The 13,149-nt window shown below is 41.8% G+C and overlaps 1 protein-coding gene across 9 annotated transcripts in view; it reads left to right on the top strand.

Annotated features, from left to right (window-relative positions):
• AFF2 (ALF transcription elongation factor 2) overlaps window positions 1–13,149 on the top strand; it is a 357,228-nt gene that overhangs the window by 24,474 nt on the left and 319,605 nt on the right. For 3 of the 9 annotated variants that reach the window (XM_064713245.1, XM_064713249.1, XM_064713246.1), the window contains exon 1: window positions 1,771–1,964. The exons of 3 other annotated variants lie outside the window; for them this stretch is intronic. In XM_064713245.1, coding sequence (XP_064569315.1) covers window positions 1,918–1,964 — 47 coding nt within the window. In that variant the 5' untranslated portion in view covers window positions 1,771–1,917. Of the gene's footprint in view, window positions 1–78; window positions 157–1,769; window positions 1,965–13,149 lie in introns of those variants that run through there. 3 more of the 9 variants (XM_064713251.1, XM_064713254.1, XM_064713247.1) reach the window with 2 other exon arrangements.

Below are 13,149 nucleotides of genomic sequence, written 5' to 3' on the forward strand. Positions count from 1 at the left end.
TTTAAGAAATTGAAGGTGCTTATACCTGGGAAGTGATTTTTTCCTTTCTGTTGGGTAAGAGCCCTTTCTCTCTTGCAGACTGCTTTGGTGCAGAGGTGGCCAGCTGGCAGCCAAAAGACCTTCTGAAAAAAATAGGAAGCAGAACTGCCACCTTTTGTAAGTCCCACTGCTTTTAGTAAGTCGTTTGAGTTTAATGGTTGAAGTTCAATGCACTGAAAATAGGCAAGATATTGAATGTAAGTGATTAGGTGACAGACTAGGCTTTTAGTTTTATTAATAGTAATTGTTTATTAAAAAACCTCTCTGTACCTGCATCTTGAGAAATGTGAAATTTTGAAAGTGTGACTCCACCTCCCATGTCTAAAGTATTCAAATTAGGATTTTGAATGGGGCCTTTAAACCAACATTGCTGCTAAAATGAGTGAACAGAGGGGCCCAACTCATGATATTTTAAAGCTTGAGGGCCAGAGTAGTGTGTTTGAGTCAGTGGTGGAAACAGATGCAAGAAAGGAAATGCTGTGTGCACCTGATGTTCCTGCCAGAGGGTTCACTGGAGCCTGTCTGTGGTGCCTGTCTGGAGTGCTGTCTGTGGCAGAGCTGGCTGCTGTCACCAGCTGTGTTGAGTCTCCTGGGGCTGGGACACAGCTGTGGAGACAGGTCCTCACCAAAATAAGGGTCATTTCAAACTTCACCAAGTCCTCAAGACTTGCTGGCACTCAGGAAAGTTCTGTGATTGGTTCTGTGGAAGACTGGAGTAAAAATGAAGATGGCTTTGGTCTTGTCTTTGCAAAACCAATGTATGCACTTGTTTGCTCAGTGGGTATATGTATTTGAAGTATTATAAATATGAAATGGATGTGAAAAGTCATAAGGCACTGGTTACTGTTAAGAAGGCAATTCAGATATGAAAGTGTGAATCTGGGTAGAGAATAATTTCATTTAGGGGAGGAAGGGAGCAGTGGGCCCCTTACTGCTTAAGTGTAGGGGCAGCCTGGGATTTGTGTTTGGCTTCTCCCTGAGATTGGTGGGGGAGTGGGGTAGATTCTGTAGGGAGCTCTGGGATGCTCCTGACAATGACCTGACTAATGCTCGTAGGTGAGCAGTGCCACTGCCCACCACAGGCCCAGAGGGAAGGGTCATCATCCCAGTGGGAGAGTGGGGTGCTCCCCTGGATCCAGACCTCATGGGGCTCGGGAGAGCTTTCTTCATCCCACCTTCCTGGGCTGCCCCAGCCTGACTCTGCTCTGACCCTTGCCTGCCATCCTGCATCTCGCAGTGCAGCTGACCCAGAGCTCTGGCCTTGCCATGTCCGTGCAGGCAGGTTTGTCCACACAGCCAGCAGGAGCTGGCTTTGGCAATTAAATGATAGGATTAGAGATGCCTGGTTTTGTGTGTGTATGTTTGGGGGTTTTTTTGTTTTTCTTTAAATTCTCTCCCCTATTCCCCCTTCTCTGTCCCCCTCTCCGACCCCAGGCAGGCGCGAAGCCGCTCCGCTCCCCGCATCCCCGCAGTTCCTCCTTCCAGCTAAACTTCCCCGCGCTCCCGGCGGGGGCTCGCGGCTCCGCCGGATCCCGGCGGTGCTGCCGCGGCGGCTCCATGCCGCGGCTTCGGGCCGCCCCGGCTCCTCCCCTCGCGGTGTGCGAGGCAGCCTGCCCGCCCGTCTGTGTGTGTGTGCGCCGGGCCGCCGCCGCCGCTGCGCTGCCTCTCCCAGCCGGGCACAGCCGCGCCGCGCTGCTGGCGGCGGCGGCGGCGCTCCGCCACCCCGGGCGGCTCCGCGCGGCCCCGCGGCGGCCGCCGCTCCCCGCGGCGCCGCTGCCCATGCGGGCCGGCCAGCGATAGCCGCGCCGGCTGGGCTCGGCTCGGCTCTGCGGGGCGGGGAGGGGGCACCACTTCTCTGAGTCTCCCCACCACATCGTTATGGACCTATTCGACTTTTTCAGGGACTGGGACTTAGAGCAGCAGTGGTAGGTTTTTTCGGGTGGTGGGTTTTTTTTTTTTTTCTTGGTTTTGGTTTCTCCCCCTCCCGCACCACCTCCCCTCCCCGTCTCTCCACCCCTCTCCTTCTTCCAGCTGCCTCCTTCCTACCCTTCCCTGCTCGCTCCCCCGGTGCCGTAGCCTTTGTTGAGGGGCGCAGCACCCGGTGCCAGCGGGGAGCGGGTCCGCGCTGCGCCCGCGGGCAGCGGGGCCGGCCGGGGCAGCCGGTGCCGGCCGGCTCCAGCCACGCTCCGCGGCCCCGGCTGGGGAGCAGCGCTCGGAGCGCGGCGGCGGGGGGCGAAGTTGGCCCGCAGGGCAGCGCCGAGAGGTGCCGGGTGCCGGCTGCGATCAGCGGTGGCAGCCCCCTCCCGAGCAGGGGCGGCGATGTTCCCCGGGATCGCGGCTTTGCTAATGTTGTGTTTACTGCTGTCACTGACAATGTTCCTTTCACGGGGAGAACCGCAACTGTAGTTTCGCTGTGTGGCACAGTTCGGCTGTAGCTCTGATCGGTGTGGGGGCTTCTGTTGCTGGTTTTGCTGGTTTCCTATTCTAGATGAAGCGTTATTGAAGTTAGTTTTGGAAGTGGCAAGATCAGTACCCGTGATATTATTATAACAGGTCTTTTTTTTCCTGCCCGTCTCCGCATAATTTTTCTTTTATTTCCATTTATTTTAAGAATGGAATTTTAGGTTTCTTTTTCTCTGCAAATAGGTGCACACCTTTAAAAGATCAGTGCATCTGTTTGAGTGCATTGTAAACTTGTTATCAAAGTGAATGTTAAGGAATTTTTGATGGGTGACAAGTAGCTGGGAAAGTTAGAATTTAGGTAGGTACTTAGTCACTTCTGTGGCTGGTTAATGAGATTATGCTTATTCTTTGGCTGGTTTTATTGGTTCTTTCTTTACTTTTCAATTTAGCGAATATAATTCCTTAACTATGCATGGGGAAATTCAGAGGTTGGGTACTGCTTTGTTAAATGCTTTTAGGCTGGAGTGCAGTTTGCTAAGGAAGAAAGACTAAAATACTGTATTTTGTGATCCTAATCTCTAAATGCCACACAGATTATATATGTGTATGTATGTGCATTTGGACCTCGTATTTTGCAGAGGGTTTACTTTACTTTGTTGATAATATAAAGGTATTCTAGGAAAAAGGTAATATATCTTCTTAATAACTATCATTTGGCCAAACACGGTCTAACAGCTATACTTGCAAATCCATAGTAATCAGAACCAAATACCTGTCAGGTTCCATTTTACAGCAATTGGGAGTAAATCCTCACAACCATAAATTACACTATATCAATATTAATCTGTAAGCAGGCGTTTTGGATCATGTGCATGTTTTATCAGCTCTGCATAATCCATTGTATTACATCTTTTTAATAATCATGCTGTTGTTATTTAAAAGTAATAATCACAATAAAATTAGTGCTCAATTAAATATTATGCTTCTACTACGCTATCTTTACTATGCTACACTAATTTATTTTGCAGACAACTGATAACCACCGTATTACCACTCAAATAATATTTGCATACAATTTGCCTAATTTATAATGTGGGTAACATTAATTTAATAGAAGCTGTTACAACCCAATATGTGGGTGTAGTTCAAATACTAAGCATTTATAGGTACTGAGTTTAGTGTTTGCTTAATAATTTACTTTCATTTGACCATGGTTTTATATGGATTTAGAGATGTGCATCAGAAAGAGGGGAACTCTCGTGCCTCGGTTTTTCCATAAAATATGAATATATTGCCTCTCATACTAAAATTCTATTTGCTGTTTTTTCTACTGTGAAATGTATTGTTTTTAGTGGTTTTAGGGTTCATGATGGGAGAACATTTTTACTTTGACTGTTTCTAACAGTTTGATATCTGCTCAAACTCTCTATGTGGCACAGGCGTTCACACATACTTACTGCAGAGATCAAGTTGCATTTAGCTTTTAGCAATCCCATTAGTATATGTAAGTGCATATATAACATGTGGGTACATAATCTACATGTCTACACAAATGTGACATGTATTTTATTATACATGTAAATATGTTTGTCTCTGACAAGTAGTTGCATAGCTTACAGAGAGTTAAATTTAGCTCTTCTGTCCACAAACACGTGTATGTATGTAATGTGTTGTACATACATCGTCTCCACACACCCAGGAATATGCAGGCACATCCATCAAGATTTATTAATTTTGTCTCTGTATCCAATATGGTGTGGTTGCTTTGTAATATTTGCAAATAAGTGCATATGACATGATGTGTGAATTGCTACTTCTTATTTCGAAGCTGCCCTCCTTTTGCCTGTGAGCTGGCCTTTGTAGAACGTGTTTCACAAGCATTTATAAGGCAATTAGGGACCCTCTTCTGCATTCCTTGCAAACCCAAAACTTCTCTTAATCTGTGCTGCAATCACTAAGAAGGCAAGCTCAGGCCTACTGTATGTGTGGGTGTTTGTATTATCTGTATGCAAAGTACAACAGAAACATCGTTAGCCTGAGAAATATATTAAAAAAATATTTATAGCTTGAGCAGAGTTTTTGTTTTAAAATCTGATTAAAAGATGTTAAGGTAAACTTTCTTTGCCTTGCCTTTATACCAGGAAATGACTTTGTGAAAGTTACTCGTTGATGGGAAAAATATAGTTAATTTCCCCCCACCTCCAATGGAGGTACATTTTTGTGTCACTTCTTGAAACATATTTTCTCAAGAGCTATGATTGTTACAGTGTGCAGTGGCACTGCACATGTGCTGAAATTCTCACCTGGCCTTCCAGATGATTAGTGGGAGCTTTGTCTTGATGACACAAACTGCAGAATCAGCCCTTTAGTTTCCCATATTAGGTGAGATCACAGTAGTACAAGAATGAGATGTTTCATTGACCCGTCGTTGTGAATGTGATTAGGAAGGTGGCTGAGAGTTGGTGTCGGGATTTTGCTAACATTGGGGTAAAATGTGTAAAATGAGGCCACAAATATCCTTGTGGATGTTTTGCCAGACTTGAAAAAAACTGAAAAATACCCAAAACAATTTAGGTAAATGTAAACTCAGGATGAGATGAAAGGGCCAAAGCTGAAGTCTGCTATGATTCCTGGATGAATAAGAAGTGTTCACCTGGGCTTGCATTTAATATGAGCCATTCTATGAGGGAGAAAGAAAGGGAGATGGATATAATGAAAAGCTTGAATGCCTGTGTGCACCAAGGGGACCACTTGCTGTTAAAAATCAAATTTCATCTTTTAAATCACTTTCCATGCTTGTCTGTGGTAACCAAGTAAATGAAATCTTGCTGTGGCCTGGGACCATGTGGCTAGATTTGAACCTGCTTATGGAGCAAGGTGGTGTCATTAATCAGCAGCTGGGAAACAACAAAACCCAACAAAGACCCAACCACCCTGGAATATATACTCCTCACTAGCACAAACAAAGGCAGAAAAATTCTTGGTTTGTTACCTTGATTGTCATAGGTATTAATATTTTTAAGCCCTCCAATCTTTAAAAAAGTGGAAGTTGAGAAAATACTTAGCAGAAAAATGCATATTGAGGTATGTAAATCAAAACCTGGCAAGGTAAAATAAGATGAGCAGGTAACTGTCATCTTAGCTGTGTGGTTGCAAGGAGGAAGGCTTAGCCCTGCAGAGAAACAAGCTTCTTGTTTTTTTCCTATGTTATATTATGTATCACAAGTAGCCTAATTACAGCAAAAACCAGCAAACTGCCAGTTATACAGGAAGAGGCTTAAACTCACTAAACTGTTATATAAATAGAAAGTTCAAAGGTCTGTTTGTGGCTGACAAAGCTGAGAACAGGCCATCTGTGGGCCAGGTTCCTCTCCTGTGTGAATGGAGAAACGCTGCATGCCACAGCAGCGCACTCTTTCAGCATAGTCCTCAACCTGGAGGGGGTGATCCTGCTCTCCAGACAAAGGTGAACTGTTTCAGTTCCAGCCCTGGCTATTTCTCCCTCTTCACCCACCCTCCTGCCTCCCTCTCTGCCTTGTGCCCCTGCAGAAGACCTTCTCAGTTACTGTTCTTTCATCAGGGATTGTAATAACTCATTAAATGAAAAATCTTCTAAATGTGGAAACTGTGTTGTGTTGCTGATGGGAATGTGTGAAATAGAGTAGATAAGCTCTTTGGGAGTTAGATTTAATTTTTTTTTTAATTTTCATGGGGTGATGGTGAGAGCATTAGTGTATAAAAAGGTCACATTTTGAAGGATTCTGTAAGATTTTTCTCCCTGTCCCTTTCTTTTCCCTAAGAAATATTACAGTTGGATTGCAGTTACTTTTTGGATTTGTATTACAGACATCCACGAGTAATTATTTGAGAATGTTTTGTTTTAAATTTGCTTTGAAAGTGTAAATGCATAGATTGTGTGGCCACTGGTGGGTGTGTGAGGGGGATTAGATGCTGTCAAAACAAGCAGCTGAAGAAGACCAAAAATAGTCCTGGGCCAAAACCTGTACTTGAAGTACATCCTGATTTAGTAATTGTTCCCTGGCTGATATTGAACTTCATGGAGTGTAAATCTTGAAAGAATTTGGCTGTTTGCAAACATTAAGCTCACATCTATCCTATGAGGCAAAATTACTATCAGTTTAACATCATTTGAATTGTTTTCCTAATGATTCATTCAAGAATTTAATGTTTTTTAAAATATACAAATTGGGATGGAGAGTAGATACTTCAGGTGCTGTTCAGCTATTCTGAAGCCAAGCAGAACTTGAGAGCATTTAAGCAGTTTGTACATGAATGCCAATTATATTGTTTGGGGTTTTCTTCTTAGTAAAAGATGGTACTATGATGCAGGTCCTTCAGTAAAGCAAAATTATTCCTTTTGTCTGACAAGAGTACTTCTGCAACCTGGAATTTTCTAAATAATTTAGAGTGGCAAATGTGACATTCTGCAAATTATTAACTTAAATATACTAAATTATGTTTGAGAAAATGCATGGGCACTGCTTGTCTTTTTATGCTTTTTAGGTCTGTGGCAATATGCTCCAGCATTGTGGAAGGAGTGTTGTGATGCTTTTTGTGTTACCGAAATTCTTCCTTTTTAAAGGCCCAAATTCTGTTTTTATCTAGGTAAAGAAAAATGTCCAACATTGAGATGCGATAAAATTTGTGCTAAACTTAGAAAAAGCACATGGGCCTTAATTTATCAGAGCCCATAGACAGGTATATGTCTTTAAGCACATGAGAGATCCTATTAAAACAACTCTGATTTCAGCTTAGGTTTCACCAGACTGCGTCCTTGATCACTCCCAAAATGCTCAATGTGTTTTACTAATGACTAAATCCCAGTTTTTCATGTATATGGTAGTGAAAGCAGATGTTATTTTTGCCTGTGCAGTACCCATCTATTTCCCTGAAATCTACAGCAGCTTTACATGATTGCACCAATAACTGGGCAGTCAGAAAGAATGCAAATATTAAATCTCATTAAAAAAAAATCTAGAGGAATTGAAAAAAGCATTTTATGCCTTAAACCCATGAAGCATTTAGAATAAGCATCTAAACAGATAGACCCTATCCTGTATTTTCCCTGTGCCTTTAGTTTGAGGTAATGAAATTATTTTTGTGTCGGGGACTGGAAGGATTTGGTTCCTGAATGTCTGTTAAATGCATATAGTCAATAAATGCCATGAGGAGTCTGTGTCTTCCTCCAGCCTTGGTGTGAGTCAGTGGCCAGTGATGCCAGTGAAGGAGCTCCCAGTTTACTGGAGAGAGCCCTTGATTTGCCCATTTTGGCCAAAAGGCAGACTTCTTTAAATGTGGAGCAACTCTCTAATGCCCAGATCAGCAAGGCTCCCTGCGCATGCCTAATACTATGCATGTAGAAAAACTCCTCAGAGCCCAATTCTGAACCTGTCCAATTCAAATTTACTGCCTTTCTTTTACGGAAAGAAAAGAAAAATGGAGGGGAAAGCTTGAATCTTTTCTCTTGATTGCAGTTAGCAGAATAGATTTTCTAAAGCCATCAAACATCTATTAACACTAAAAACTGAAAATGTGCCACAATTCTGGGTTTTGCAATGTTGCAAATTCTTTCTTAAGCATTGAAAAAGGTTGTAAATCAAGTAAGATGTCAAGTTAGTGTAACCTTCCATAATATAACATGGTCAGGAAGTCACAACAGTGACTCTAAAAGACAGCTCTTTCATCCTTTTATTGTTACTGAATGTTCTGTGTTGATGCTTTGTAACCAAAATATTTGTTTAAATTGTTCTAATAGCTTTGGTCAGAGGTCAGAAGGTACATTACTCCTGACTAATGGACAACTGTAGAGATTAAAAAAATGAGAGGAAGGATGTCAGTGTGTGTGTCAGGAGCTTTTAAGCTCCATTTTGAATAACTTCTAATGAGACAGTTGTTTGACCAAAGATTCTCACTAAGGCCATATGATGTTAAGCCTTTATTTGTGAGGAAATTGTCAGGGAATGAGCTCGAGGGCTTGTTTTCAAATACACTGTACTGGAGTCCAGTTTTGAAGAAACTTTATAAAAATTGTATATTGCTCCTAAATTTCAACAGGACTGCTATTGAGTGCAGTCAGTTTGATGGGTTTACAAGGCTGGGCTCGTAGTGCTGAAAAAGTAATGTGGAACAAGAGAGCTGAGGTAAGGGAATAACCCAAAACTTCCTGCAGTTAACTTCCCAGCTGTTACGAAGTGTTTTATCATGAAGAGACTATTTCTCAACTTGTACATAGCAGATCAATGACATAAATTGTTATGACTTTTAAGCAAATGTCTGTAGTTTCTTTGATAAAATTGTATATAATGTTTTAATAACATTTTATTAATATATTCAAATGAAGCCACTGAGAGAAGAAAACTCTCACTTGAAATATTTTTTCCTTGTGACCTCAGCTGTTGATCTGTGTCTTTTTGCTGGAGATTATAACTGAGTCCTTATTTCATGGAATTTGGGATGGTGAGTTTTAAGGAGAGTTGGAGATGATACCACAACTGGAAGCTGGTTTTCCTTGTAGGTGGAGCAGAGAATAGGGAATGCCATTTACTATGTGTGGTGTGTAAGACTTGTTTAGTGAGGAGCTGTAGTCAGCAGTTCAGATTCCTGACTCACATGCTGCATGGTGCTACCAGTTATAGTAAGACATGAATAGCCCACTCATAATTATATGTAGTTATAGGGGTGGGGTATTAACAACCAGCAAAGAAGAAAACAAGATAGAGCACCAAGTTAAAAATCACTGAGTTGTTCCTTTGACAAGCATTATAATAGCTATTTTTGTATGCTGTGGGTGTGCATGATGTTGTGGAATGAGTAAATTCTGTAGCTCTACATTGCCAGTGCCTGGGGCTCAAACCTGCAGAAGCCTTACTACTGAGACTAGTGCTTTTTCCATTTGGCACTAATTTACATGGACTGTTGGCAGGATTCAATTGTAGCTCAGAAGTTTTCTTGGACGTCCAAATGTAGGCTCTTTTGATAGGTGATAATATCTGCAGCCTGCAAAGTGATAGACACCTGAAAGTGACACTGGGTGAAAGCAGAGCAGTCCTTGGTGGCTTATGATCTGTGTTGAGAAGGTGGCTTCATAATGGAATGCTTTTTATTTAAAATGTTTTTATGTCTGAGGGTAACAGCATGTTATGTAAGTTTACTTGTTCTTTTTTTTGGCCTTTATTATTGGTTTAGGTCAAGATTTCTCTTGTGTGGAAAAAGAACATATAATTGTCAGTAGAGAAAGCAAATGCAAAGCTTTAAATATAAAGTCTTATTAAGGTCTCCCATTCCTATTTATTTCAGTCTCATGTCATGAGGGTAACTGAGTAATACAGTGTTTAGGTGATTCTGTTTCTGTGCTGCTGTCAGTAGCCACGCTTGTATTTGAGAATACTGTCTTGGAACATTATATGTCTGTTGGTTATGGACCTCTTAGTGTGCAGACATGCCAGAGTAAGAGATGTTTTCAGAAGTTTGCACATGCTTTAGTTCTCTGTCCTGAACTCTCAGGTGAGACCCCCATAGCTTGGGAGGCAGCCAGTTCATGTATGAGAGCTTTGGGCTGCTCTTTTGAATGTGGGGGTGATTTTTCTTCCAGTTTCTTTCCTGTAGAACAATGGAGTGACATTCTTCCTGGTGTTTCCTATGAAGAATAATGATGAGGAATTATCTTCTCTGTCTACAAGTGTTTAAAAACTCATTAGTTAGGGTCCCTGAAAGAGTTCCAATACAAGTCAGTGGGTGTGGTGAAGCCGATTGTCATGGGAAGTGGAGTGAGCCCTGGGGCTGGTGGTCAGCAGGGAGGCAGAGCTGTAAAGAATACTGTGCACATGCTATAGTAAGCATTTTTGTAGATCTCCTCTGTGGGAGAGGACAATGGCTTTGGAGCTCATATTTACTCAAAAAGCAGCCCTTTGATTTTCATGGCTTTCTGCTTGGTTGCACATTGGAAAGCCCATTTGTCTTCACCAAGCCCACCAAGCCTTTGAAGAGGGGTAGGTGAAGGAATTGAGGCATTGGCCAGTGGCTGAGGGCTAGTGGTTGCTTGGAGAAGGAACTGAGTTGCATTGCTTTTTTTTGGTGATACTGGAAAGGGTTGTTGTCATTTTTAAGTTTGTGAAATCAAGGTGAATATATCTTTTTAGGAACAGAACATGGATTCTCTCACTGGTACTGTGGCTAGCTACTTTACTGCCTTTGCAAAGTCATTGGAATCTGTCAAAGGTGAGGCAATAGTATTTACTTCTGTGGTGATTTGCCTTTTTATTTTTTTTTTTTTTTTGTTCAGGTGCAAAGCATGAGAGAGAAGGGCCAGCTGTGTAGTTACCTTTATCTGGTCTTTCTGCTCACTTTTTCATCTTCATGGGTGTCAGCTGGGAGCTGCTTTTGACATTTTCTCTACTATGAACTTCACTCTAGCTACATAGTCCTTCACTGGCTTGCTTGTACAGTGTTACCTACAAGAAAAGCAAATGGTGTTGATTGTGGCATAGCTGGTGCACAGAGATCCTTGTGTTGGATGCAACATTTGTGCTGATGATGTCAGACGCATATTTAGAAAAATGGGGTGATATTTCTAGCCAGAGACCCTTCAACCAATAATGATTTGTCTCTGCTTTACCTCCTTTTGTGAAGTGAGAAGTGTATCTCCAGTTTTTACTGTTAGACTTCCAGAGAAGTCATTGCTATCACCCCTCCTTGCACAGTGAGGAGTGGGAAGAGAGAAGTGACTTGCAGAAGGACTCGTTGTTGGTCAGGAGTGCAGCTGAGTTCCACTTCACTGCTTGCCAAGTCTGATGGGTATATTTTCCTATTCTGTGGGGGTGTGATGAGGTTAAGTCCCTTAATGTTTATGAATGTGTATGTTGATAGAGGAAGACAGAAACCTAGGCAGATATATTAGTAGGGGGAAGGCAAGCCTGTAAAGAGAAATGGTGGGATTTGGCCAGTGCAAGAGAAGATAATCAAAGCAGAGAACTCTTCTGAAGGGCAGAATTTATTTATAGTGTGTACACTTCATGTAATTTGCCCTGCTAGTATAGCTGGACAGTGAAGGCCATGGACTTTTTGGAGAGAGAACCATCTTGTCATTCCAGAAGACTTGTCATTTACCAGATCTTATAGCAAAGCTTTGTATATGCAGCTGTAGCATAAGTAAACGTCATCCCTTGGATGGCTCACTGAATAGTACATCCACAGTTTTTCAGAAGCATTGTTGCTCTTTGAGCCAGCTGCCTTTGTTTCTAGCAGATCGCTGCTGCTTTGTTGGTTAACCCTGGGCATGAGTTTTCCTCACATATGTTATTAGACTGAGCATATTTTCTATTTATACCACTTGGGGATACAAATTAGTGTGTTGCATTCAGCAAGCACGAGGAAAAGTACATCCTTGTGATTGGACAAAAAAAGAATACAGGGCAAAATTTTATTCTGAGGTCCTTTCTTTCAAGGTTCAAGGGAAAACAGGCAGCAAAAACAATTCATGGTCTTTTTTTTTATGTCCCTGAAATGTAGGAGGTATTTTCATATATGTGTTTTAATAGACTATGCTGGTGGAATTTGAATATGAAATTAACAATGTGTCTTTGAAGAAGGGAATGATTTTTGTTGAAATCCTGTGTATCATTTTTAGGCAGTTAGGGAGATGATTAGTGTCATACATACTTGGAAGCATTGTCTTTGTGGCTTTGATAGTTGTCTGAGGGCCAGTAAATTTGCACTAGAGGGCTGAGCTGGAGGCCATTGCAGCTGGTTGAAGTTTTTCATTGATTTAGTGAACTCTAAACCATACTTAGCCACAGCTTCCCTTTCTTTCTCATTTCATTTTGGGAGCAGATGAGCTTTACCTACTCTGTGGCAGAGCTCCAGAAATATTATGCAATCTATTGCCATGTTTTTGTTACTGCTCAGTCTTCCCTTCTCTCTTTAAAGAGCTCTTGCCCAAACTGACTGGTTTTTAATGTGCCCATGGAGGGATTATAGATAAGGGAATATAATTGAAGAGAGTTTTGGTATTTGTGTAGGGAAACACCTGTGCTCTCATTCAGAATTGTAGCTCTGTCAGCAGGACAGTGAGCATGTTTGGATCGTAGACCATGACTAGGTGTTATCCTCATCAGGATAATAAATAATACACTTCCCTGTCACTTCACTCTGCTGTTTCTTTCCCCATTACCCAAGACAAGCTGTTGTGTGAGAATTTTTCCTGGTTGTAGACTGCTCATGAATCTTGCAGTACGTGACATGCAGACATCTAACAAACATGACTAGAAACTGCATAAAATACACAGACATAACACAGAAGTCATATGTTTGAAAACACATTAGAGCTCCACAAATAACCTGATATCTAGGAGGCTTTTTTCTCCCCCCGTATATCTATAACCAAAAATATTCTGCTAGCTGCCTTTAAACCAGATCAGGGTTATTTTAGATTTTGTAATGATTCTCACTTGTGTAAACTCACACAATCTGCCTGCAAATTCAACTTCAATGATAAAAGGTCTCATCAAAAAATTGAGGCAGGCTAGAATGTTTGGTTAAGATTTAATATCTTTCTAACTAATTATAACGCAGTGTCTATATGCATTGTGGTATCTGTGGAAAGAAAAGGAACAAAAAAGATACTGTGCCATTGTACTGGGTCTTTTGTAAACAATTACCAGTTAGGTTGATGTCTGAAGCAAGGGTGAG

Source organism: Zonotrichia leucophrys, chromosome 4A, assembly GCF_028769735.1.
Source record: "Zonotrichia leucophrys gambelii isolate GWCS_2022_RI chromosome 4A, RI_Zleu_2.0, whole genome shotgun sequence".
Lineage (NCBI taxonomy): Eukaryota > Metazoa > Chordata > Aves > Passeriformes > Passerellidae > Zonotrichia > Zonotrichia leucophrys.